This window comes from Aquarana catesbeiana, linkage group LG01, assembly GCF_042186555.1.
Source record: "Aquarana catesbeiana isolate 2022-GZ linkage group LG01, ASM4218655v1, whole genome shotgun sequence".
NCBI lineage: Eukaryota > Metazoa > Chordata > Amphibia > Anura > Ranidae > Aquarana > Aquarana catesbeiana.
Genome location: NC_133324.1, coordinates 206200250 through 206226833, shown reverse-complemented (window position 1 = coordinate 206226833; position 26584 = coordinate 206200250). Strand labels below are relative to the sequence as shown.

Here is a 26584-nt window from a genome sequence, read left to right as displayed (position 1 = left end):
ATCCTCTAATTTGGTAGAATTATTGTGTAATGCAACAATATAATAACTTGTGTATCCACCTAGTCAGACTGATACAGCAGAGACAATGTCATTCATTGATCCAGCAGTCTCTATTTTGTTATTAATACTTGCAGTTGTACTAACCTCTGTACATCCTTTTACTTGTTAGGTTTTTCTAGACCATTGACCAATGACAATTTGTAAATTACAAATTGTCTTCGTTTTGTACTTTACTATTCCTCACATGACTTTTAAATAAAATACTTATTCTTTTTAATAGAAAATAAAAATAAAAAGGATGTTGCTTCACCATTTTCCTACCCACGCTGCCTACTGTTTGTAAAATAGTACTCTGCAATTACCTATTTTTTTTTTTATAATTAGCTTCAGTGTGATCACATGATCTGTAAGGTGTGACTTTCCTCTGTGTCAGGCATCCACTTCACTGACATAGGGGAGCAGGACCTTACAGAACACATGATCATACTGATGCAGGATTTTTTTTTTAAAGGTTTTTACAGAGAACTCTTTTACTAACAGTAGGTGGTGTGGGTATTTGGGGGGGACATTTTTAACCTAAATTGTATTATCCTTAAAATGGTTATAATGTTTAAAGGTTTTTAACTTAATGCTTTCTCTGCAACAAATTAGAACAAAAAAAACAAACAAAAAAACCCACCACTACCTGTTCTTCCCACCCCATCACTAAACACTTTCCTGGCACCATGTCACTGCTCCAGCGCTGTCCCGGCTGCAGCACTTTCTGCCTCATTTCAGGGTATTACAGGAGACACTGAGGGCAGTGAAGCCATAGGCTCCTGCTACTGTCAGTCAAACTCCTGTGAGAAGGGACCGGGGGAGTGACAAACAAGCACTGTGTGCATGCGTCTATGGACTCGCACAGCCCATCTCGGAATTGCACTTGCTTAGCACCCAGCTTGCTAAAGTAGCGCCCAGAGGAGAGAGAAGGTGGCAGAGTCAGTGGGGGACTGCCAGAAGAGGTTGTAAGGGAGGACTCTGAGCATAATTGCTGCACAGAGCCTGTAATTACTGTAGAACATCTTTTTTATTTTGACAAAAAAAAACAGCCTTTAATATCACACACTTTAAAGGGGTTGTAAACCCTCATGGTTTTTTTCACTTTAATGCATTCTATGCATTAAGGTGAAAAACCTTCCGTAGTGCAGCAGCCCCCCAGACCCCACCTTTTACTTACCTGAACCTGATCGTTCCATCGACGGGGGTGGGCACAGCAGCTCCAGCCGCTGTCTCAGGTCCCCATTGGATACATTGATAGCAGCGCAGTCATCGGCTCCCGCTGCTCTCAATTGAATCCAGTGACACGGGAGCAAGGGGGCGGGGCCGAGTCCTGTTGTCTGTCAAGGGACGCAGTAGCAGGAGTCGGGAGCGAGCCCACATGGGTGTCACACTGGATTGCGGGCAATCGATGCAGGGAGGAGCGCCGTTGGGGGACCCCAGAAAAGGAGGATCAGGGCCACTCTGTACAAAACCCTTGCACAGAGGAGGCATGTATACCAAGTTTGTTTATATTATATATAATTTCCATTTTAAAGTGATTGTAAACCCTCTTCCTATACCCAGTGAAGTGAACAGCTTCAGATGATACAGAGATTAAACAAATTCTTCTACATAAGTTTTACATGTATATGTGCCATCTTTGCCTTTCAACATTCTTTGGAAAATGCACGTTAGAAATCTTTCTTCCCGTTTCAGCAGTGGGTGTGGAGTCTGGGCATACACTGTGTGAGAGCTGATTGGAGGAAAAGCACACAACCCCCCTCCACCTAGGCAGAGGAACAAAAAACCTGCAGAGCTGTACTGTGAATAGACAAGCTCTCTGCTTATCTTTAAGTTCCCTCCCCAACACAAATTTCCTGCTGCTTTTATCTCCTGAGCCAGAGAGCTTGTCAAAAGTTATCATAACACAGCAACAGAAAGACATGGCACTCACAGCTTTGGAGAGAGATAAGTAAACACTACATATATGTGTGTCCAGGTCAGATTTCATGAATGGGGTTTACATCCACTAAGGAATTGTGGAATTACACCCTTAAATTAAAAGTGAACCATCCAGGTCATTTGGTGTTCAACCATTTGATTTTCCAGAACCTGGTGACATCACTGTGGTAAAAAGCTTTTGTTGCCTGCTAGCACTGTGATGACATGAACTTCTTGATTACTCCACATCACACAAAAACACACAGTACACATAAAGAGATAAAACATCAGCATTAAACCAGAGTAAACGTTTCAAATGTACCTGTTGCTGTGTTTGTACTAAAGATTCTAAATACTTGATAATAACTGCTTTGAAGTCTTTCACTCGATCTTTCTGCATGAAAGAAAAGAAAAACACAATTTATTAAATGTTGAATGAAAACTGACAAGTATGTAATTTATTTAGGCTGAAGCAGATATGTGAAAGAATCCGCTCTCCTACCTTCCATGTATGAAAACTTCTTTCACTGCTGCACAGATCACAACATCAATGGCAGCAGCCCCCCCCCAAGCAACCCCTATAATACGTAGCCGAGCCCCCTCTCGATCAATCGATGTCTACGAGAACCTTGCCTCTCTGGGGACTCGCACACCTGATTGGCTTTTTGCAGCAGCGGGATCCATTGGCTCCCGCCAATCACTACCAGTGAGCCAATCAAGAGACACAGGGGGCAGGGCCAAGCCACAACTCCGTGTGTGAATAGACACACAGAGCCACGGCTCGGGAGTGTGCGCCTGCCTGGGTGCTCCCACAGCAAGCAGCTTGCTGTGGGGGCACCCAGCGGGAGAGAGAGGCCAGGAGCGCTGGTGTGGGACCCAAGAAGAGGAGGATTTGGGCTGCTCTGTGCAAAACCACTACACAGAGCAGGCAAGTATAACATGTTTGTTACTTTAATAAAAAAAAAAAAAAACACAAGACTTTAATACCGCTTTAAGGCTGTAATTAAGCATAAAGACCTTTGGTGCCTCATTACCACAAGATCCACCTTAAAGCTGGCCATACACTAGTAGAATTGTGTTCAAAATTTTTCATTATAGGACTGTTTGATTTTCTAATCGTTAGTGGGGTCAAATTGACATTCGCTGACACACAGTTGAGTGCACTATTCAAGTGGTTAAAACGGGTAGTGGGAAGGCAATTCAGCACCTCACTGCTTGTCAAATGCTCTCTGAAGAGTGATCCAAATGGGGAATGCTCTTCAAGGAGCAAAGCTGGTGTTAATGAGCCCTAAAAGTGTGTGTGTTTTTTGTTTGGGAAAGACATTCATTCCATAATCAAATGTTAAAGCAAACTAAATTTTAAAGTACTTTCGAATGACATTCGCCAAGTCATTGAATATACAGAGTTTTGGGACAAATGTTTGTACAAGTGTTCGTTCAAAGCGCAGTTTTACAGTTACAGCAACAACTAGTAATATTGTTGTTTTTTTTTTAATAAAAAAATGCACTTACCTCAAATCGCCCGAGTTCCTTGCGAATTGTTTTAGAGATCTGCTCGAAATCGCGTTCACCTTGTTGAACTTTTGCTTCCCACTTAAAAAAAAAAAAAAATTTAAAAATTAAAATGTTAAAGCAGCTGCTGCTCGGATGAAATTTATAGCTCAGCTTCCCTTTTCTTTTTCTTCTTACTAGTGCTCTTTCCCACCATGATTTCAGAGGACAATAACTGGTGATTATTCTATGACACAAGATGGACTTAATGACAATACGATTTTACATCAGGACAGTAGACACGATCTGGAATCACACTGCCTGCGATCACTGGAATACTGCACACCACTTGTTTATGTTAAAATAACTATAATGACACCTCTCCGCTATCATCTGCTCCTTTCTATAGCTGGACGTGGACTGGTATATGATATATTGTAGGCATGTCTGATCTCAGTCACCTTCAAGGGCAAGGTAGAAGATTTTTGGGTGCATCTGCTATACATTTCCGATTACAATATGAAACGCAATGGTGGTGCATTTATTTTATTTGTGTCAAAACCTATACTTGCTTTAATGGAAACCTATAATGAATGTGATATATTGGCTTCTTTTGCTAACATCCTTGATGCCGGGCTGTCTTACTGACCGGACTTCAATAAAATCCGAATCACTGACCTGCAACAAGTATGCGGCCAGTGAAGGCAAAACTTCTGATCAGCATTCTTGTTTCAGGTCAATGACTCAAGTCATTTCAGCTAAGGTATCAAGAAGGCAGACACTAGCATCTCCAGAAGAGGCCATTATATCTCTAGATACGTAAACAGAAGACGTGTGTTTAATAAAAGTAGCAATTATGTTCAAGAGGAAACCAGCAGCACCACACTGTAAAAGACTCTCCATTTTTAAATTAGTATATGCAATAGTGGCTTTGTTTTTTGCTGAATGTCATTGTTGCGCTTTCCTAATTTAGAATTGTATGAACATGCAAGCCACATTCAAGTGTATAGGAAACTTTTAGTTTGATTTAGAGAACACATTCAACAGGGATACAAAAAAACAAAAACAAAAAAAAACAAAACATTTATAGAACACACAGAAAACAGTGAAAAAATAAAAACACACCATACAACATAATGCGAACAAAAGTTCAGCAGGAACCGGCTGAGAGTCAAACCATTAATGGGCAAGGCTGAATGTACCAAGTTGATCGATCCATCAACTTGGGTACAACCAGCCTGCCAGATTAGATTCTCTTGCGATTATCACTAGCAGCTGCTATAGCCGCTAGCCATAATCAGTGGCTACTCTCGGCGGGGACAGCTGGCCCTGCTCGCTCCCACTCTTCCCCCACCCCACCCCCCTCCCCCCGGGAGAAGACAATTGCTGATTCCCCTGTGTCAGCACAGTCTGTGTTGATGGGTGAACCCGTGGTTGCAGGAAATAAATTTGCTCCTTGTATGGTGGGGACTTAGTGATTATAATCCCTCACCCTGTAAAACAACCCATTCAGTTTAAAATTTAAATGAAAGGCATAACATTTGTTTATATAAAGACCTATTCCCCCTTTATTTGTTGAAAGGGATCACATTTCTTCTGTTCTCAGATGCAGAAGAGCTGGGGGAAGAGAAACAGCAGTACTCCGATCTTTTCAGTGAAAGGCTGTGCTGGGGGGGATGGGGGGGGGGTGTCAGGACAGGTCTGATAATTGCAGGAGCATTGGAAAGCAGGCTGAGTAAGCATAGCTAGAGAACTGAACACACTATGCTCTTAAACTTAGTGTGGTCAGTTTTTATTTGGAAAGCAGAGGAGCTGCCTGGAACACCAGGGATTTCACACAAAGGAAACAAGAGAACAGGATACTTTTTCATGCAATCACATGGTACAGCAGGCACATAAGGAATATGAAATGTAGGGTTTACAAATGCTTTAAATGCATTTAAAGAATACATTAAAAAGGCAAAGACTCTCCTTCTGCTATAGCAAAACCAAGCAAAAGTTCCCAATCAGAGCCCTGTAATGGTTTACAAATCAATATGTACCCCATAATAGAAATCAGATCTAGCAGTTGGCTGTAGAAAGAAACCATTTAGTTATTACAAATGATCTAAAGAAGAAACCAGTTAGGTTATTACAAATGATCTAAACTAAATACATTGCGGTTTTAAAGAGAACACAAGTTAAGATCCAGCAACACGACTTCTCCATATTACAAAGAACATAAAAGAAAACGTACATAGGAAACAAAGACAATGACAGTAACAAAACAATGCAAGACTAGCCCACAAATATTACAAGAAAACAAGCAAATTTTATACAATTAAAAATTTCCTAACAAAAAAAAAAGAGAAAAATAATTGGAAAGGGGGGTGAGGGCTTAAGGTACCGATAAACTAATTTCTCTTATTTCTTACATTAGTCTAAAAACGCTGTGGAACCAAGCACGATTATGAACATCCCAGCTATCAAAGGCTGCATGACCCCCCCCCCTTTAGGCATTAGTGCCAGTAAAACATTTTTGGAGGTGGGTGCATGTTATTTTTCTGGAGACATACATAGGACTAGAACTTGAAGCGGTGTCCATTTGAACAAGTCATTGTTGATGGCCTATAAAGATAAGGTGCTGGGGGGCGTGGCCAGGCAGCGCATGTAGCAGGACACACTTCTCCTCTGCTCCGCCGAGAATCCTGTAATTAATCCTGCGGATTACCCATCCGACCCGATAACACCCCCGATCGGAACCGCACGCTACTGGTGACTAGTCCGGTCCATATCGCCGTTCGATCCGCGGCTGATTAGCATGCCAAAACGGGGAAAAGAGGGCACCGGCCCGCCTGTGACTCAGGCCCAAGATGGCGCTCTGCCACAGAGATCACAGAAGGAGAAATACAAGGAGGCCGCTCAGAGACTCCTGTTTGGCAACAAAACTTCTAAAGAGCCATCCTCACCCGCATCCGACCTCAGTGAAGAGGAGGGAGGCCAGCTGGAGTCAGACAACACTATACCACTGGAGGATGGCACTGGATCCCCCGCAGATTGGGCCACAGTGAGTACAGCACCACACACATGTCGGGACACCCAGACACTGAGCATGCCAGTGGATAATACTGAACCCACTCTCAGAGACACTCTCTCAGCAGTGACTATATGTAACAAATCCATATCACATCTGACGGATGAAGTTAAAGGAGTCAAAGCTGAGATATCCTATGTGAGACAGGACATGCAGAAACTGAGAGAGCGCACAGCTGCAGTAGAGAGCAGGGTCAGTGTGATGGAAGACGATCTTGTACCCATGCAGAGGGACCTAAAGTATAACTGTCACTTAGTAGACCAGCACGCAGCGCGTTTGGATGATTTAGAGAACCGCATGCGCCGCAATAATGTATGCGCACTGGGATTCCCAGAAAGAATAGAGGGTAAAGACCCGGTCACCTTCATTGAACAATGGCTTCTCAACACATTCGGAAAGGATGCTTTCTCTCCACTATTTGCGGTTGAGAGAGCGCATAGAGTGCCATCTCGCCCACTACCACCTGGTAATCATCCTCGCGCCTTTCTCTTTAAACTTCTCAACTACAAGGATAGAGATGCCATCCTTGCCAAGGCCAGAACCATGGGAGGCAAACTAGCTATTGAAAACTCCAAGATATCCCTATTCCCGGATTTCTCGGCTGAACTCCAGAAACAGCGAGCAAAGTTCATAGATGTCAAGCGAAGATTGAGAGATCTAAATCTGCCCTATGCCATGCTGTATCCTGCCCGCTTGCGAGTAGTCGCACTTGGAGAAACCCGCTTTTTTGACCGGCCGGATATGGCGGCTCAGTGGCTGGATAGAGAAGATAGAGCCCTTAAAGCGGCTAGACCGCAAAAGGATGCTCCCCTCTAAGTGATGTGCCTTGTGTTGGTGTTGGACTGATGGGATCCGGCCTACTGTTCCCCCCCCTTTTTTTTTTATTATCTTCCCCCCCTCCCCCTTTTTGGAGAGGGCGCCCGAGCCGAATGCGGGCCTCAAGACCCGAGCTTGCTGATAATTATGGACAGTCCCTGCACCCATATCCGTGGCTTAGGCGGATGAGGAGTCCTGTTTATTTCAACCTACCCTTCCTGCTTTTTTCCCCCTTCCCCCCACTCTTCTTTATTTTTCATTTTTTGATTACAAGCAAGGAAGGATTACGTGTCTGCCGCTTCTGTAAAACCCCTGCAAGAACTGACCTACTGGTTAACCGGGAGTTTTCAAGGCTTTTACCCCCCCCACACCTGTTGTGTGGAGGAAAAGCTGACAATGCAACTGTTACAGTTGGGTGAACTACCACCCTTTAGAGTTATGCCATACAGAGCAATATATCTTAAGCTAGAAATTTATTTTTTTCTGTGCTTATACCCTAACATATTGAAATATTTTTTCTTGTTTTGTATTCTGATTTCATGTCCACAGATGCCTAACTGTCCCAAGAAGAGGGAAATTAAGCTTGATATGTTTTTTCTTTTATGCAATTGGTATCATACTGATATACAACTGGTGGGTACTACTAAGGGTTATATTAGACTGCCTAAAGTTTCTAAAGTGAAGTGGGAATGACTAAGCTGACGATCGTGACGTGGAATGTCAGAGGGCTGGGTAGTCCAATCAAACGGATGGCGGTCCTCGGGCATCTCAGGTCGTTGGGTGCGGGGGTGGTCTGCCTGCAGGAGACTCACTTCTCGGCGGACCTTACCCCCAGCCTCAACCCACGATTATATGTGGCCCAGTTTCATGCAACCCATTCCACCTATTCTAGAGGAACAAGTATCTTGATCAGGAGGGATGTTCAATTCAATTGTATACAAAAACGCATAGATACAGATGGCAGATATATATTTCTCCTATGCACAATATCAAACCTAAAATGTATTCTTGCTAGTATTTATATTCCCCCACCGTATACCTCCGAGATTGTTAAACACCTGGCAAGTTTCATGGCCCAATACCCAGAAGTACCCCTGTTGGCAATGGGAGATTATAATAATTTTTTAAACGCTATTAAGGATAAAATGCCTGTACCTATTGCTAATACATGTCAGATACAAGGCAAAACTCCTTTTGCTAAAATGCTCGAAGAAATAGGATTGATAGATGTGTGGAGATGCAAACATCCTGAGGACAAAAAATACTCCTGCTACTCGGCCTCCCATGCCGGATTGTCTAGAATAGATCTGGGTTTGGGAAACTATAAGATGCTACAACTGGTTTTGGAATCGGGATATGCAGATAGGAATATCTCTGATCATTCTGCCTTCTGGGTGACCATTTCATTGCCAAATAAGACCAGCCGCCCAGTCTGGAAGGTTAATCCCTTCTGGCTCTCGCTGTTTGCCGAACCTGACCCTATACATACAGCACTCAGGCTGTTTATACAGGATAATATTGGCACTGCTAAGCTGGGGGTGGTCTGGGATGCAGCGAAGGCCTTTTTGAGAGGACAGCTTATTAAAACAATCTCACAGATTAAGACTGACACTAAGGCTTGGGAATTGCTGGTACGGAATATGGTCACCGAGACTGAAAATACCTACACTAATGACCCCACGGAAGATACCAAAAGAGCATGGTTAAGCGCGCAGACAATGTCGGGCCAACTAGCACTGCAGTTAGCGGAAAATAAACGCTTTTTTCTGCAACAATCACACTTTGAGGAGGGGGAGACAACTGGACATATGCTTGCAGTACTGGCAAGGTCCCAGCAATCATCCTCTCTTATTCCCGCCATTAGTGATGAGCAGGGGTCCTTGAAAACCTCTACCTCTGATATCCTGAAAGTCTTTAGTGATTTTTATGCCAATCTCTACTCCTCAAAGGTGATGCCCACTGACAGCGCAATAGAAGATTTTCTGGGAGGCTGTGAGCTCCCCAGTCCCCAGACAGAAGACAGGACCATGCTTAATGCCCCTCTAACGGCAGAGGAACTAGATCTTGCCTTATCCCAAACCAAAAATAACAAATCACCAGGCATGGATGGTCTCCCGTCAGAGGTATATAAACGCTATGCTGATTCTATGCTCCCCACATTATTAAAAGTTTATAATGAAGCACTAGAGGAAGGTTCCCTACCAAACTCGATGAACGAGGCAATCATCGTTGTCCTCTTAAAACCGGGTAAAGATGCGAACTCCCCTGGCTCTTATAGGCCCATATCATTGCTCACGTCCGATATTAAATTGCTGGCTCGGATGTTGGCAAACAGGTTAGCCAAGGTAATTCATAAAATAGTACACAGAGACCAATCTGGGTTCATACCCACGAGATCCACGGCCCAAAATATAAGGCGGCTATTCCTGAATCTACAACTCCCAGCGGACAACCTAGGCAATAGGGCAATTTTTTCACTTGATGCAGCTAAGGCCTTCGACAGTGTCGAGTGGCCTTATCTGTGGAAGACACTACGGAGCATGGGATTGGGGGACACCTTTATCCGCTGGATACAGCTTCTGTATGCCACACCCACCGCCAGGATCCGCATTAATGGGGAGCTTTCAGAACCCTTTCCTCTATTTAGGGGCACTAGGCAGGGGTGCCCGTTGTCGCCCCTGCTGTTTGCCTTGGCCTTAGAGCCTTTGGGGGCCAAAATTAGAGGGGACTCAAGAATAGTGGGTTTTCAGAGAGGAAGAAATAAAGATGTGGTATCCATGTATGCAGACGATACCCTGCTGTACTTAGGGGACACAAAAGATATGTTACAAACGGTCATGTCCCTCATAAGGGTTTTTGGGGAATTATCAGGCTTCTCCATCAATTGGGACAAGTCGGTGTTGATGCCACTTGACCCCCTGAATACCCCACTGCCCCCGGGTGCAGAAATGATACAACAGGTGAGCTCATTTCGCTACCTAGGGATTCGGGTGACATCGAGCCCGGCCACCTATATTGATCAGAACCTGGCGCCCCTCTTGACTAAATTCCGGGAAAAAAGCAGAGCTTGGTGTAAATTACCCTTGTCAGTGGCTGGGAGAGTTAACCTTATTAAAATGGTTTGGGCGCTACAACTACTATATATCTTTAATAATTCCCCAGTATGGATACCTAAGAGATGGTTCGATAGGATAGAGACCCAATTTAGGGAGCTTATTTGGAAGAAAAAGACAGCAAGGATAAAATTATCCACATTACAATATGGCAAGGAGGAGGGGGGACTTGCTGTTCCTCATCCCAGAATGTACTACCTGGCATCCCAACTGCAACAGCTGGGAGGATGGGGCCTATTGGATCACACAGACCCGATTCGGATGCTTACATTAGGGGACGAAAATAATTATTCAGCACTGGCAAGCTTGGAGGCGGGGTTCTTACATCTAGACCCTGAGGCCCCTACAGTTAAATTGTTGATCATGCTATGGTCTTTTGTAAAAAAATTACTGGGCGTTACAGGTTTTTTGTCCTGCACACCTCTTTGGAAGAACAGACAATTTAAGGAAATACAAAAATTAAAAGGTTTTAAGAACTGGGAGGACGCAGGTATCAAATTTGTTTCACAACTATACCAAAATAATACCCTCAAATCATTCCAACAGATCCAAATAGAGTTTGAGATCCCGCATAACAATTTTTATAAGTATCTCCAACTGCGACATGCTTTACAAACCCAGAGCAGAACTGTCAGGATCCACCACACAGAACATCCGATTGTTCAGGAAGTTTTCATGGAAGAAAATAAAAAGGGGATGATATCCCGCTGCTATAACACCCTTGTCACGCGAATACAAGACTCCTCTAGACTACCATGTAGACAGCGCTGGGAGGAAGACATAGGGGCAATAGACGGAGATAGTTGGGATGTATGCTTGGTAAACGCCCCCTTGGTCTCTCTATCTGCATCTCAGAAAATCTCACACCTCTATTTACTTCACAGAGCATATAGAACTCCCCTTCAACTATATAAGTGGGGAATTAGAGATTCTCCCATGTGCCCAAAATGTGAACGTGATCATGGAGACTTACTCCATATGATGTGGAAGTGCCCCAAATTATTTAGGTACTGGAAGGATGTGCTAGACACAATAACAGAAATATTTATGATACCTCGAGAGAAACCCAGTAACATGTATATTAGGAGGAATAGATGACGAGTCGATACCGCCACCCACCCGCATAGCGCTCATCCGAATGTTATACATGGCAAGGAAATTAATTGCTCAGTGGTGGATCACTCCGCGAGTGCCCACCAAGAAGCAATGGATAGACAGTGTCAATAGGCTCTTAATAAGAGAAAAGATTGCCTACCAACATAGAAAAGTCCCACAAAAGTTTCTATCGATATGGCAAGCATGGCTGGATGTTCCTGGTCTAGCCCCACACCAACTAATCAAAGATAGGCTACTTTTGGGCTGATGTGGACATGACCATTATACGGATAATAAAAATATGTAAAAGAAAGGGATAGACAGGGCAATACGCTCCTTGAGAGGTATGAGGCAGAATATGCAATGTTGCAATGTATGGCAAGATTTGGTTTTGTTTTGTTATGGTTTTTTTTTCTTTCTATTTCTTTCCTTCTTTTTTCTTTCTCTTTTTATTGATTGATATTTTCTTTCTCCTCCCTATACTGGAGAATATTATATTGCACTAAACACAATAAACACAGACAAGCATAATAGAGCTATATTATACTGAGATTGATCCCACTGATTTTATTGGAAAATTATTGTGTCTCCCCTTTTTGCAGTTTAAAGATACTATATAACACAGGAGTTTTCCTATACAAGGGAGATACTATTCCAGTCAATATCCGAGTATACCATCTGACATTCAGACATATACTCTCTACGAGGCATATTATATGTCAAATTTATTGTTAAAGGATAATAGTGCAATTGCCTTTACTTCTGTTAGAATGCAAATAGAACCTCCTGTTAGCAATCTTAAAATGTTGATAACTGTATTTAGGACGAACTGCACTAATAATCTAAAATATGTATACATTCAATGTTTCAACGTATATGATGTATGATTTTGTTTCTTATGCAAAATAAAAACCTTTCTGATTTAAAAAAAAAAGATAAGGTGCTACAACCCAATAAAGGTGAAGAAATCCTCCAGAGCTATTGGGTGCAGGATAAGCAGTCGCACAGCTGCAAACACAGTTCTAGAGGACAATCTGCAACTCCATACATGCTCATAAATATCTTCAGATTAGTTCTCCATAAAAGACAACGATTGTACAGCTGATGTTAATGCATTTCGGCCTTCTTTACAACAAATGTTGACAACAAGGCTGAAACGTGTTAACATCTGCTGTACGATCATTGTGTCTTTTATGGAGAACTAATAAATCTGAAGTTTTTCATGAGCATGTATGGAATTGTGAATCATCTTCTATAATTGTTGATGGCCCCATGAAATTGGCAGACCTTTGTTATGCTGTGGTATCGATTTATTCATTAAAGTGTCTGGTAAACCCTTACATATACCCAATGAAGTGACTAGCCTCAGGTGAAACACAGATGAAACAAGTCCTCCTACATAAGTTATACCTGTTTATCTGCAGCTATATGTCCTTTTGCAGTCTCCCAAGACGGACATTTTATACAGCATCACTCAGCTCAGAAAAGCAGGGGATGGGGATCTGAAGTCTCACACTGCAGAGCTCAGTGAGGAGAGCTCTGATTGAAAAGAGGGATACACCCTCCTTCACACAGCACACAGGGAACATGCATAGCTATGGTGGTCAATCACAGGCTGTGTGCTGGAGCTCTCCATCACCAACTATCTCTTGGGAGCCAGAAGAAACTGTCAGAAGTGACTCTTGTAGGTAACAGAGAAACTAGACAACAGAGAGAAATCACGCAGTGCTCTGGATAGAGACAAGTACAGTACAGTACAGTATAGAAGGATGTGCTTTGTTCATGTTTCATGTCTGAGGTTTACAACCACTTTAAGTTATTTGTGAATGTACACGCAAACTGTACAGCCTTCATCACCTGAGAAAACAAATAGATCATATGGATAAAACACATGGAGGAAGATTTACTAAAGCCAGAGCACTCAGAATCTGGTGCAGCTGAGCATAGTAACCAGCTTCTAACTTCAGCTTGTTCAATTAAGCTTGGACAATAAAACCTGGAAGCTGATTGGTTTCTATGCACAGCTGCACCAGATTTTACACTCTCCAGTTTTAGTAAATCCCCCCATTGAGAACTGGATATCCCATGAAAAAAAGGAGCAACTTACTACAGTAAATACTTTACGGACCATGAATTATATGTTGATACGTTCTTTATAAATGAGGTTGTTACATGTATAAAGTTGTGTTGTACAAAATATTTTATTGGTGTCCATTTTAAGAATTGTTTATAAATGAACTTATGTCTTTAGACAGATGTATGAAATGCAATGACAGAAATCAGTCAAATTTATACCTTAAAAGTCCCCCCTTTTTTTTTTCGGGTGCTGGTACAGAATATCACAAATTAGTTCCACAGACTATTATCTAAATATTTCCTACCTCTTCAATCTCCTTCATGAAGCATAGGGAAGAAATGATCAAAAAATACATTTTTAAAACATTTTGCATCACAAAAGTTAAGACAAGGGTCGCTGAACAAATAAATAAAAGTTGGCTATGCAAAAGGCATCAGCAAATTCCATTTAGTACATACCATGAGTGGTAATTTAAGCAGTGTTAGAAAAAGACTGCTGTGACCATGGTTTTTTTTCCAGCACTCCGTTCTGTGTTTAAACAATGCTAGCCCTTAGCGTTTTCATTCCCAAAACATAGAACTAAGTGGTATAAACTGGTGCTGCTGGCTAGTCTTGTACATAACAGACTACACTTATTGAAGGACAACTTATAGTAGTCAACCCTCTCAATATAATACTACCCTATTCAAGCAACAAAGAAGCCTGCATCAGACCACAGGCCCCCTATTGAATTACTTGTTGAATGAATCCAGGCAGTGCGCTATTTGCATCTACGCAGCTCATGGCACAGGATGACTATATTCTTCAGATCTTGTGTACTACAGCACAGAGCGATTCTGTAACACTAGACCACATTGGGGGGACTGTTCTATTATGTAAGGATCAGTAAGGATCACAGCCATAATTAATGCAAAGAAGACTGGCGTAGAGGTAGGCAAACGGCTATTTCACTAGGCAGTAAGTATCAGAACAAAACTAACCTGGACAACTGCAATCCTAACCACTAATATGTACCTCTTTGATTTCATCTTTTGCTTGCTGAAGCTTGTCAGGTTTGTTGGCAATCTGTAGCTTGGCTTCTGCCTCTCGTTTCTTCTGTAGGTTCACTTGAGCATCCTGCCATTTTTGCCAACATTTCATTCGTTGGTCAAAAACTCCCTGCAAGGGTAATCAAACTCACTCAATATCCAAAATGCAATTTTTCTTGTTCAATAGGTTTATTAAAATATATAGTACAGCATATGCTTGGAACAGACATACATAGTAGCAGGAGAAAGATGACATTTGAAGAATATAATAATAGGTATCAGTATTACATGATCCAAATGCTATTCAGAGAACATAGCAGCCCCATGAAGACCCAGTTTACGTGCTCAGAGACAAGAAGAATTTGGTGGTGTACATTGTGTTACATATCTCTAAAATTCATAATGAAGGGTGCAATAGAACAGTAAGGCCTTGTTTACCATACGTGCATAAAAACTTTTGGGAAAACTGTGCAGATTCGACTTGCATAGGCTTGGTCACACCATGTGCAGTGATGTGCGTAATTATTTACATCTCTGCAAGGACACAAAGAAACAAATTGTTTTCTATCTGTCCTGTTCGCAACATAACATTGGTTATAACACATGGATTATTTTCTATGCAGAGATATTTAACAGATTATCTGCAAGGGCACAAAAAATCTATTGAAACAGGTGTACCAGTGCTGCCACCTCAAACCTCAGTTCCACCTGGCGCTCAGACTGTAAGATTACAGATACCCCTTTAATACATGATCCACTCGGGATAACTTCAAAAAGCAGTCTTCCCTTATTGAAATAACATGAACAGCAGGTGCAAAACAGCCAACGTGTTTCAGCCGTCAGGCCTTAGTGAGCCATGACTAAGGTCTGACGGCTGAAAGCCGTTGGCTGTTTTACAGCAGTAGTTCAGGTTATTTCAATAAAGGAAAACAGCTATTCAAAGTTATCCTGAGTGTGGACTTTTCCTCGAGGGGCTCACAAAAAACAATTGTTCTGTATGAGATCACGTCGGGTTTTCTTTCTATGCAAAAAAACATATACACGTTGCAGATTCCTGTGCAGAAAAAAATCTGATATCAGGGTTGTGGTGTTAACAGGGCACAGAGCACAATGGCTTTCGCTGTGCCCTTGCAAAAACCGATGCAGAAAAACTCATGTCTTTGCAAATGGTGTGAACAAGGCCCAAGAGAAAAAGAGGGGGAGAGAAAGATACAGTCTGGGGGCCACCCAGAAAAGGGCCCAAAATGCAATTTTTTTTTTTTTTTTTGATTAAACAAATGATCAGACGGGAAATAAGATTTCCAGTACAATCATTTTAGAACAGGAGGGAAAGCAAAAATTTCCCAGTAAAGGGAAGATGGAGAACAGAGGAGTGGAAGGGAAGGGGTTCCTGCAGGCTTGGGCGGCAATTTCAATAAGGTTTCAGTTTGCAGTTTTAGGCATATACTTTACAGCATATCTAAACCCAAAAATAAAATTTGAAGTGGTATTAAACCCAAAAACAGAAATGTATTAGAGTACTACAGCCTATAAAAACGCATCTTATATGTGGTGGCTGCATTGGTTTTTTTCTTTTATTTTCACTTGGTAATCCAGCCAGTATCCTTTTGGGATAAAGATTTTACACAAATTAAACTGTCAGCGCTAAATGGTTTGTCTCAATCCTCTAACCTCCACTTTTGCTGCACAGCACAGTCTGGTAAACAACGGCAGGATCAACAGGTAAAAATTTAAGACACAAAAGAACACAGAAAAACAAACACTGCTTTAATAATGCTAGTGACCGACTGAATCTTGTATGTTATTTCTGATTTTGCAGCTTACCAGTCCTTAAATGATAAGTTCACCTTTTTAAATATAAACGCACATCTTTTTGCAGGTAAAAAAAATTAGCATTTATTATATTTTTTTTACTTGGAGCCTAAAAAGCATTGCGCCCACGTTTAGCAGATCACGGGTGGCATGCAGGACTCCTGCAGACCTCTCAGTGCATCCATCTGCTCGTACGGGCAGGCAGATACACTGACAAGAAAAGACAAGTGCTCAACCGCACTATGTCGGCTCGTTGAAACTACAACCTGACCGCTGGAACGGCTGTCAAGATTTGTAGTTTCCCATTCACAGAAGACTGGTTGAATGACGTTGCCCCACATTATTTTTAAAGAGTGACAGTGGGCAGCTGGAGAAGATGCCCGCCTGCTGTCACGGGGGTGGGGGGGGGGGGGGGGGGCTGTCTACAGCTGCTGAAACATGTTACATGTTCCACCCTAAATACGGGTGGAACACGCAACATGTTCCAAGAGGTAAACTCATCCTTTAAATGTGAGGGCTGCATTTGTTTTTTTTTTTTGTTTTTATAGGCTTTTATCTTTTACTGTATGTTTTAAAATCTACATATGTGTGGGGTTTTTGAACTCGGTATAAAACAAAACAAATTAATTTAGTGAAAACTTACTTTCACAGCAGCAATAAGTCGAATATAGTCACTTAAAAGTTCAGAAAACACATAGAAGTCAGCAAACGCCTGCTCCTGATGTAACTGGTCAATCTTTTCTTCTACTTCAGCAAGCTGGGACAGCGCTCTGGACAGGGCCGTGTGGTCCTCAGAATTGCCCAGCATAGCAGCACTCTTTGCAAATGCAGCCGTGTTGGCTGAAAGCTCTATAAGTTAAGGATACATAAAACTGTAGTTGATTATATTGAACATACATGACAAAAACATTTTTCTAGATATATGGATGTAAAGGACTAGTCATGTATGGACACTAATTAGATGCCCATCACCGGCTGTAGACTGAGCCCATATCATGTTAGCAACTGTACTGGCTGTCATTATAGAATGTTACCCGGCCCCAGGACACACTCTAAAAAATACTCTGTTGAAAGGCCCTGCTGTATGCAGTAGTGTATTTTGGTTTTGTGCTCCCCTAGGCAAGACTAAAAATCGGGCACCCCCTCATCTAAATTTGTCCTACCCCTAGCTGCGGTATACCATTCTTATCTCAGGGTCTGATGGGGAAGCTGCAGCCGTTCACAGTTCACAGACCCTGAGACATGATTCATCCAAGTGCCATATACAGAATTATTGCCCATGACATTTGTAGTGAGGCGTGGGACAATCTCAGTTTGCGTGCGTTTGGGACCGACACGTGCGTTCACCTATCCGCGGGTGCACATTAATTTTTTTTTTAATTAATTTAATTTTTATACTATTGCTTTATTTTTTTGTAAACTTTTGTGACAGCAATAGGCATGTGACAGTTACTCTTCATGGTGAGATCTGGGGTCTATAAGAGCCAGAGATCTGGGGTCTAGAGAGCCACAGTTGGGAAAGTCCCCTCCTGCTGCTTGTAATAGCAATTGGGCAGCTAGTGAGTCACTCCGATTGCTATTAAAAGAGAGCCAACCGCTGGCTCGTAAAAATAAAAAAAATATTGGGGTGATGCCTGAAGCTGCAGGCATCATCCTGGTACAACCACCAAAAGGACAGGAAGTGGTTAAGGAGCCGCCTCTAAAAAATGCCGCGCAAGGCAAACACCTTATTTGCCTCACAGTAGATACACCCCCTGGCTGTATGTAGTTGCCATACTAATATCGCTAGCCAAAAATTACCTACAAGACAGCCTAAAGTGGACAAATACAGTAAAGCATGACCACTAGTATTAGATTAAAAAAACAAAAACAAAAAAAAAACAAACATCTATGCAAAACAAAAACAAACATGCACTGGTTACCCCCAATCCAAAAAACCTCACTGGACCCTACCTGTTTAAATAACTTAAGACCCATTTTCCTGCTCCCATTTGCCTCCAAGCTTCTTGAACGCCTTGTCCACAACCGTATGAGTTACTACCTCACTGCCAACAACCTTCTTGATCCCCTACAGTCCGGCTTCCGTCCACAACATTGCACAGAAACTGCCCTACTAAAACTCACCGACCTACTAATGGCTAAAACAAATGGCCATTACTCCATACTCATATTCTTTGACCTTCCTGCTGCCTTTGACAGAGTTGACGACTCCTCAACAAACTCCACTCCCTTGGCCTCCGCGACTCTGCTCTTTCCTGGTTCATACCAGGGTGCTGAGTGTAATCCTAGACTCTGAACTCTCCTTCAGCCCCCACATCCAAATACTGGCTAAATCCTGCTGCCTTAAAGCAACATCTCCAGAATTTGCCCCTTCCTAACGACACCACAAAACAACTTAATCACTCCTTGGTTATTTCCCGCCTTGACTACTGCAAATCCCTGCCCACTGGTCTACCTTTATACAGGATATCGCCCTCTCAGTCTATCATGAATGCTGCTTCCAGACTAATACACCTTACTAACTGATCTATGACTGCTGCCCCTCTCTGCCAATCTCTCCACTGGCTTCCCCTACCCCACTGTATGAAATTCAATACACTAACCACAACATACAAGGCCATCCACAACATCACCCCCAGCTACATCACCAACCTCATCTGCAGATATCCCGAATCATCCTCTCCTGCTCTCTAGCTCCCACGTTACCTCCTCCCATGCTCGCCTCCAGGACTTCTCCAGAGCCTCTCCCATCCTCTGGAACTCCCAGCCCCAGTATGTCCGGTCAGCTTCTACCCTGTTCACCTTTGGGCGATCCACAACATCACCCCCAGCTACATCACCAACCTCATCTGCAGATATCCCGAATCATCCTCTCCTGCTCTCTAGCTCCCACGTTACCTCCTCCCATGCTCGCCTCCAGGACTTCTCCAGAGCCTCTCCCATCCTCTGGAACTCCCAGCCCCAGTATGTCCGGTCAGCTTCTACCCTGTTCACCTTTGGGCGATCCTTGAAAACGCCCTTATTCAGGGAAGCCTATCCCACCTCCCCCTAAGAATTGTACTTGACTCCCCTCCATCAGATCATCCCCCGCAGCCACTACCTTTTGTATCACATCCCCCTCCCTTTAGATTGTAAGCTCCATGAGCAGGGCCCTCGTATTCCTTCTGAATTGAACTGTATTGTAAATTGTACTGTCCCCCTTTTATTGTAAAGCACTGCGTAAACTGTTGGCGCTAAATAATAATAATATTATTACAGAATTTATAAACTCCTCGTAACCTAAAAGTTACCAGTCAGACTTAAAAAGGATAGGTTCACCTTTAGGAACATGTTGTACCCATATTTAGGGTGTAACAAGCAACATGCTACTATGCACACACCTCCAGTGCTCCCTGCTCTGTGACAGCGGATGGGGGTGGGGAATCTTCTCCTTGTATCTGATTTTACATTTTGAAATTAGCATGGCTGTGTGAGGCTCAGTCCGCACAGCTGTGTCATTCATTCACAGTTTCCTGTGAATGAACTGCAAGTACCGTCAGCTGCTGCGAGGATGCTGATGAATACGCTCGTAGTGTGATTCCCTAAGTAGCTGCCTGCCTGTATGGTCAGACATCTGACAGAGTCTGCAAGATCCTAACATTGCACCTTTACTGCTTCCTAAGAAAATAAATTTACATATTTTTTACCTGGAAAAATTATGGGAAAAAAAAGTGCATTTTTTTGAAAGGTGAACTTATCCTTTAAAGTCAGCCATACATGTCCTGAATGGCAAGGCATGTAGAATCTACTATGCCATTAAGAGACAACTGTACCACCGTAAACCAAAGCTCCTCTTGGAGGCTGGCTTTAAATCTTAGACCTTATCACCCGATTTCCGCTTTATAGCAGGAAGTGTGGAGCTCTGACACCTACCTAGACCAAACAAAGAACCTTCCACCTGGAGTTCTAATCACCTCTTCCAAGTCCAAAAGGAGCACCTCAAATAGTGCTCGTTAGGCTCAGCTGGGATGATTTCCTCTGATTACACAGGAGAGGGCATTATATTGGATACGCTTACAAACCAACAGCCCCAAATCTTACTACCATAAGACCCCACTGAACAAAGAGGCCCAGGGTAAAGTATATGGAGGGGTGCTGGACTGTATCCATAGAGTGGCTGGGGAAACTGCTTGAGGATAGGGCCCACTTCCAACTGTACCAATTACGCAGTAAGTAAAGTGATACTAAACACACTGTTTAATTTACATTGTCCCTTCTATTTCTATAATGTGGATGATGGCACTGAAACTGTTTCAATTAAAAAAAGTACCTTTTTCCTAATTGATATACAGCTGTCACATGACCAAGCTCTTTCCCAGCCTGTCTGCAGGGAAACATAAGAGGAGCATTTAGTCCTCTGCTGCCGGTCACATGTTCAAAGAAACAAAAAACAAAAACAAAACCAGCCCTTCGATAGCAGAGTAAAAGTAAATATCAATAAAGCATTTTAACCACTTCAGCCCCGCAAAGTTTTACCCCCTTTAATGACCAGGCAATTTTTTGCGATACGGCACTTCATCGTTTTAACTGATAATTGCACAGCGCTGTACCCAAATAAAAGTTCTGTCCTTTTTTTCCCCACAAATAGAGCTTTCTTTTGGTGGTATTTGATCACCTCTGCGGTTTTTATTTTTTGCGCTATAAACATAAAAAGACCAACAATTTTGAAAAAAAAAAAAAATATATATATATTTTTTTTTACTTTGTGCTATAATACGTATCCAAAATGAAAAAAATAAACAAATGTATTCATCAATTTAGGTCAATATGTTTTCTGCTACATATTTTTGTTAAAAAAAAAAAAAAAACACAATAAAGCGGATATTGATTGGTTTGCACAAAGCTATAGCGTCTACAAAACAAGCAATAGATTTATGGAATTTTATTTTTTTTTGTTTTTACTGGTAATGGTGGCGATCTGCAATTTTTAGCAACATTGCGGCAGACAAATCTGACCCCAAGTGACACTTTTTGGGGACCAGTGACATTATTACATTGATCAGTGCTATAAAAATGCACTGATCAATGTATAAATGCCACTGGCAGGGAAGGGGTTAACACTAGGGGGCGATTAAGGGGTTAACTTTGATCCCTAGGTGTGTTCTAACTGTATGGGGGATGGACTTACTGGAACACCACAGAGATTGCTGTTCCCAATCACTGGGAACAGCCGATCTCCATGATGTCCCCTGACAGGACAAGGGTCCGCCTTATTTACATAGGAAGATCCCTGTTCTGCCTCTGTGTACCGCAATCGTAGGTCACCGGAGGACATCAAGCCCGCGGGCTTACTCCCGCGGCATGCGCTCCACTGGCGACACACATGCCCCTTGCGTTTAACATGCACAGACCGACATACGGGTACGCTGGTTTGAACAGGAGAGCCGACCTGCTGCAGTATATATACTGTGGCTGATCTGCAAGTGGTTAAATTGTCATACAAATATATATTTGAAATATTTTTTGGCAATAACATGGTGTGGGCAGATTTCTGCCAGTCACAGGCTGTGTCATGCTCCTCCAGCCTGTGTTTTAGAATAAAAGGGAGGTAAAGACTCCATTAATCTACAAGCATTATCCCACCCCTATTATGTTTAGCTGGTTAGTGGGCATGGAAGAGCAGGGAGGGAGTGGTCTGTCATTTACCACCGTGTATACACCTACATGTGTGACTCTATAGTCACATGGGCTGCTCAGACGTGATAGGGAGGAAATGCTCAGCATTGATACTCACTGAAAACTGAGCATGTGCAGAGCTGCCAACACTGTTCTGCAAAATCCCTAGCTAAATTTGGGACATAAACAGAAGGTGGTGATAGAAAGTAGTAGGATCAACCAGGTTTTTTGCAGAATACAGAAAACGAATCTCATAGTGACGGAGTGAGTATGAACAGCATGTAATACACCATTTACTGAGATTTTTTTATGATGTGCATTTAGTGACACTTTAACACATCCCACACTCCAACCACGCCCAGCCCATAACAATTCAATTCTCCACGTCCGAAATGTGTTTGGTCCTGCCACTAAAGGGCTATTTAAAATGGGAGGGGGGTGGGGGACAGAAATGGGAGTGTGTGTGTGTACAGAAAGAAAGGGACAGAGTGGAATGTGGCGCATAGAAAAAGATATGGGAAAAAGTGGGACAGAGAATCAAGGGAGGAGGAAGAAATAGGTAAAACAAAGGAGAGAAGGGGAAGTGAAGGTAATAACACAGACATTAGAGCTGCACGATTCTGGCCAAAATGAGATTTACAATTTTTTTGCTTAGAAGATCACAATTCTCTCACGATTCTCACGGCGTATCATCTTTTACATTATACAAAAAAAAAAAAAAGGGCCAACTTTACTGTTTATTCTTTTATTAATTCACGAAAGTGTAATTTTTCCACAAAAAAAAAAATGCAACAGAAAGACCGCTGCGCAAATACAGTGCGACATAAAATATTGCAACGTCTGCCATTTTATTTGCTAGGGTCTCTGCTAAAACAAAAAAAATATTTAAAAAATATATATAATGTTTGGGGGTTCCAAGTAATTTTCTAGCAAAAAAAAAAGTTACAGATTTTAACTTGTAAGTAGGGATGAGCTTCGAGTTCGAGTCAAACTCATGTTCGACTCGAGCATCGGCTGTTCGCCAGTTTGCTGAAATCGAAAGCCACGGAACACCCTTTAAAATTCTATGGGAGAAATCAAAAGTGCTAATTTTAAAAGGCTTATATAAAAGTTATTGTCATAAAAAGTGTTTGGGGACCTGGGTCCTGCCCCAGGGGACATGGATCAATGCAAAAAGAAGTTTTAAAAACTGCCATTTTTTCAGGAGCAGTGATTTTAATAATGCTTAAAGTGAAACAATAAAAGTGTAATATTCCTTTAAATTTCGTACCTGGGGGGTGTCTATAGTATGCCTGTAAAGTGGCGCATGTTTCCCGTGTTTAGAACAGTCTGACAGCAAAATGACATTTCAAAGGAAAAAAAGTCATTTAAAACCACTCACGGCTATTAATGAATTGCCGGTCCGACAATACACATAAGAGTTCATTGATAAAAACAGCATGGGAATTCCCCACAGGGGAACCCCGAACCAAAATGTTTAAAAAAAATGGCGTGGGGGGTCCCCCTAAATTCCATACCAGGCCCTTCAGGTCTGGTATGGATTTCAAAGGGAACACCGCGCCCAAAATTTTTTTTTTTTTAAATGGCATGAGGTCTCCCCAAAAATCCATACCAGACCCTTATCCGAGCACGCAACCTGGCAGGCCGCAGGAAAAGAGGGGGGGGGTGAGAGAGCGCCCCACCCCCCTCCTGAACCGTACCAGGCCACATGCCCTCAACACTGGGAGGGTGCTTTGGGGTAGGCCCCCAAAACACCTTGTCCCCATGTTGATGGGGACAAGGGCCTCATCCCCACAACCCTTGCTCGGTGGTTGTGGGGGTCTGCGGGCGGGGACCCCCAGATCCCAGCCCTCCCTCCTGTGTGAAATGGTAAGGGGGTACAAAAGTACCCCTACCATTTCACAAAAAAGTGTCAAAAATGTTAAAAATGACAAGAGACAGTTTTTGACAATTCCTTTATTTAAATGCTTCTTCTTTCTTCTATCTTTCTTCGGTTTCTTCCTCCATCTTCTTCTTCTTCTTCCTCCGGTGTTCTCGTCTGGCATCTTCCTCTGCGGCGCCGGTGTCTTCTTCCCTTCGTCTTCTGGGCCGCTCCGCATCCAGCATGATGGGATGAGAGGCTCCCACTGTGTGACGCTTCTCCTCTTCTGACGGTTTCCTAAATAACGGAGGGTGGGGCCACCCGGTGACCCCGCCCCCCTCAGACGCACGGTGACTTCCCTGTCCACCCCCCTCTGACGTCACGGGGAATGTCACAGGGAAGTCCCTGTGTGTCAGAGGGGGTGGGGTCACCAGGTGGCCCCGCCCTCTATTATTTAAGAAACCGTCAGAAGAGGAGAAGCGTCACACAGCGGGAGCCTCCCATCCCATCATGCTGGATGCGGAGCGGCCCAGAAGACGAAGGGAAGAAGACACCGGCGCCATGGAGGAAGATGCCGGATGAAGAACCAGAAGAAGAAGATGGGAGGAAGAAACCGAAGGAAGATAGAAGAAGCATTTAAATAAAGGAATTGTCAAAAACTGTCTCTTGTCATTTTTAACATTTTTGACACTTTTTTTGTGAAATGGTAGGGGTAATTTTGTACCCCCTTACCATTTCACACAGGGGGGAGGTCGGGATCTGTGGGTCCCCTCGTTAAAGGGGGCTTCCAGATTCCGATAAGCCCCCCGCCCGCAGACCCCCACAACCACCGGGCAAGGGTTGTGGGGATGAGGCCCTTGTCCCCATCAACATGGGGACAAGGTGTTTTGTGGCCTGGTATGGTTCAGGAGGGGGGGGCGCTCTCTTATCTCCCCCTCTTTTCCTGTGACCTGCCAGGTTGCATGCTCAGATAAGGGTCTGGTATGGATTTTTGGGGAGACCCCACGACTTTTTTTTTTTAATTTTGGCATGGGGTTCCCCTTAAAATTCATACCAGACCTGAAGGGTCTGGTATAGATTTTGAGGGGGACCCCACGCCATTTTTTAAAAAAATTTTGGCCGGGTTTCCCCTTAATATTCATACCAGACCTGAAGGGCCTGGTATGGAATTTAGGGGGACCCCCCACGTAATTTTTTTTTTTAATTTTGGTTCGGGGTTCCCCTGTGGGGAATTCCCATGCCGTTTTTATCAATGAACTTTTATGTGTATTGTCGGACCGGCAATGCAATAGCCGCAAGTAGTTTTAAATGGCTTTTTTCATTTGAAATGTCATTTTGCTGTCAGACTGTTCTAAACACGGGAAACATGCGCCCCTTTACGGGCATACTATAGACACCCCCCAGGTACGAAATTTAAAGGAATATTACACTTTTATTGTTTCACTTTAAGCATTATTAAAATCACTGCTCCTGAAAAACCGGCCTTTTTTAAAAGTTTTTTGGCATTGATCCATGTCCCCTGGGGCAGGACCCAGGTCCCCAAACACTTTTTATGACAGTAACTTGCATATAAGCCTTTAAAATTAGCACTTTTGATTATTCATGTTCGTGTCCCATAAGACTTTAACGGTGTTCGCACAAATTTTTTGCCCGTTCGCATGTTCTGGTGCGAACCGAACATGGGGGTGTTCGGCTCATCCCTACTTGTAAGCAACAAGTGTCATAAAAAGGTTTAGTCTAAGGCCCCTTTCACACTTGTGCGACTTCAAAGTCGCGCGATTTGGGAGCAGTACTACTTTGTACGACTTTGCCACAACTTTGGCATTAACCATTTTCAGCTTGTGCTTACAAATTCGTACTGAAATCGTGTCTATATTATTCAGGTACGATTTTCATGCTACTTGAGGGTTTAACATTGAGGTCTATGGACATCAACTCTCATGGAAGTTGGACCAAAGTAGTGCAGGGACTACTTTGAAGTTGGCACGACTTAGTCGTGCCAATATGAATGGTAGTCATTGAAAATCATGGAGAATGACTTGTCATACGATTTTGCAGTACAAAATCGTGGGACAAGTCGTATAAGTGTGAAAGGGGCCTAAGTGGTTAAACTGACCTCATTTACAGACCAAAGTTCATTCCTTTGATTTAAACTATAGAAGATACAAGGTTTATCTTTATCTCTGCCTATGCAATGTTGTGATCAAAAAACAAAACAAACAAAAAAAAAAAAAAACAGATAGCCTGCCAAGTTTGACAGCTGTGAGCTGTGTTTGGCCCCTTTCACACAGGGCGGACCTGCTGGACGGAGGCCGCTAGCTCAGTGGGGGATCGCTCCATTGAACCCCGCTAAGCAGGCGGATGACAGGTCTGATTCCGCACACTGTGCTGGGACGTACCATTCAGGGGCCCGCTGTTCCCTATGGGGAGAACGGATGAAAACGGACAGTCTGTCAGTTTTCATCCGATCCCATCAGCTGGACGGATGGCGAACGTTTCGCCATATGTCTGAGTGAATCTTGTCGGATCGGATGGCAGGCATCAACGGACACATCTCTGCTGACATCCGCCTGCCAATAGAAGAAGTCAATGGGTGGCCCGCTC

General features: G+C 43.0%; 1 protein-coding gene across 3 annotated transcripts in view; it reads right to left on the bottom strand.

Annotated features, from left to right (window-relative positions):
• SNX2 (sorting nexin 2) overlaps positions 1 to 26584 on the bottom strand; it is a 100463-nt gene that overhangs the window by 2730 nt on the left and 71149 nt on the right. For all 3 annotated transcript variants that reach the window (XM_073624691.1, XM_073624693.1, XM_073624692.1), the window contains 4 exons: positions 17108 to 17313; positions 14639 to 14782; positions 3472 to 3552; positions 2282 to 2353 (listed from right to left, as the gene is read on the bottom strand). In XM_073624691.1, the coding sequence (XP_073480792.1) occupies positions 2282 to 2353; positions 3472 to 3552; positions 14639 to 14782; positions 17108 to 17313 (503 nt within the window). The remainder of the gene's footprint in view (positions 1 to 2281; positions 2354 to 3471; positions 3553 to 14638; positions 14783 to 17107; positions 17314 to 26584) is intronic.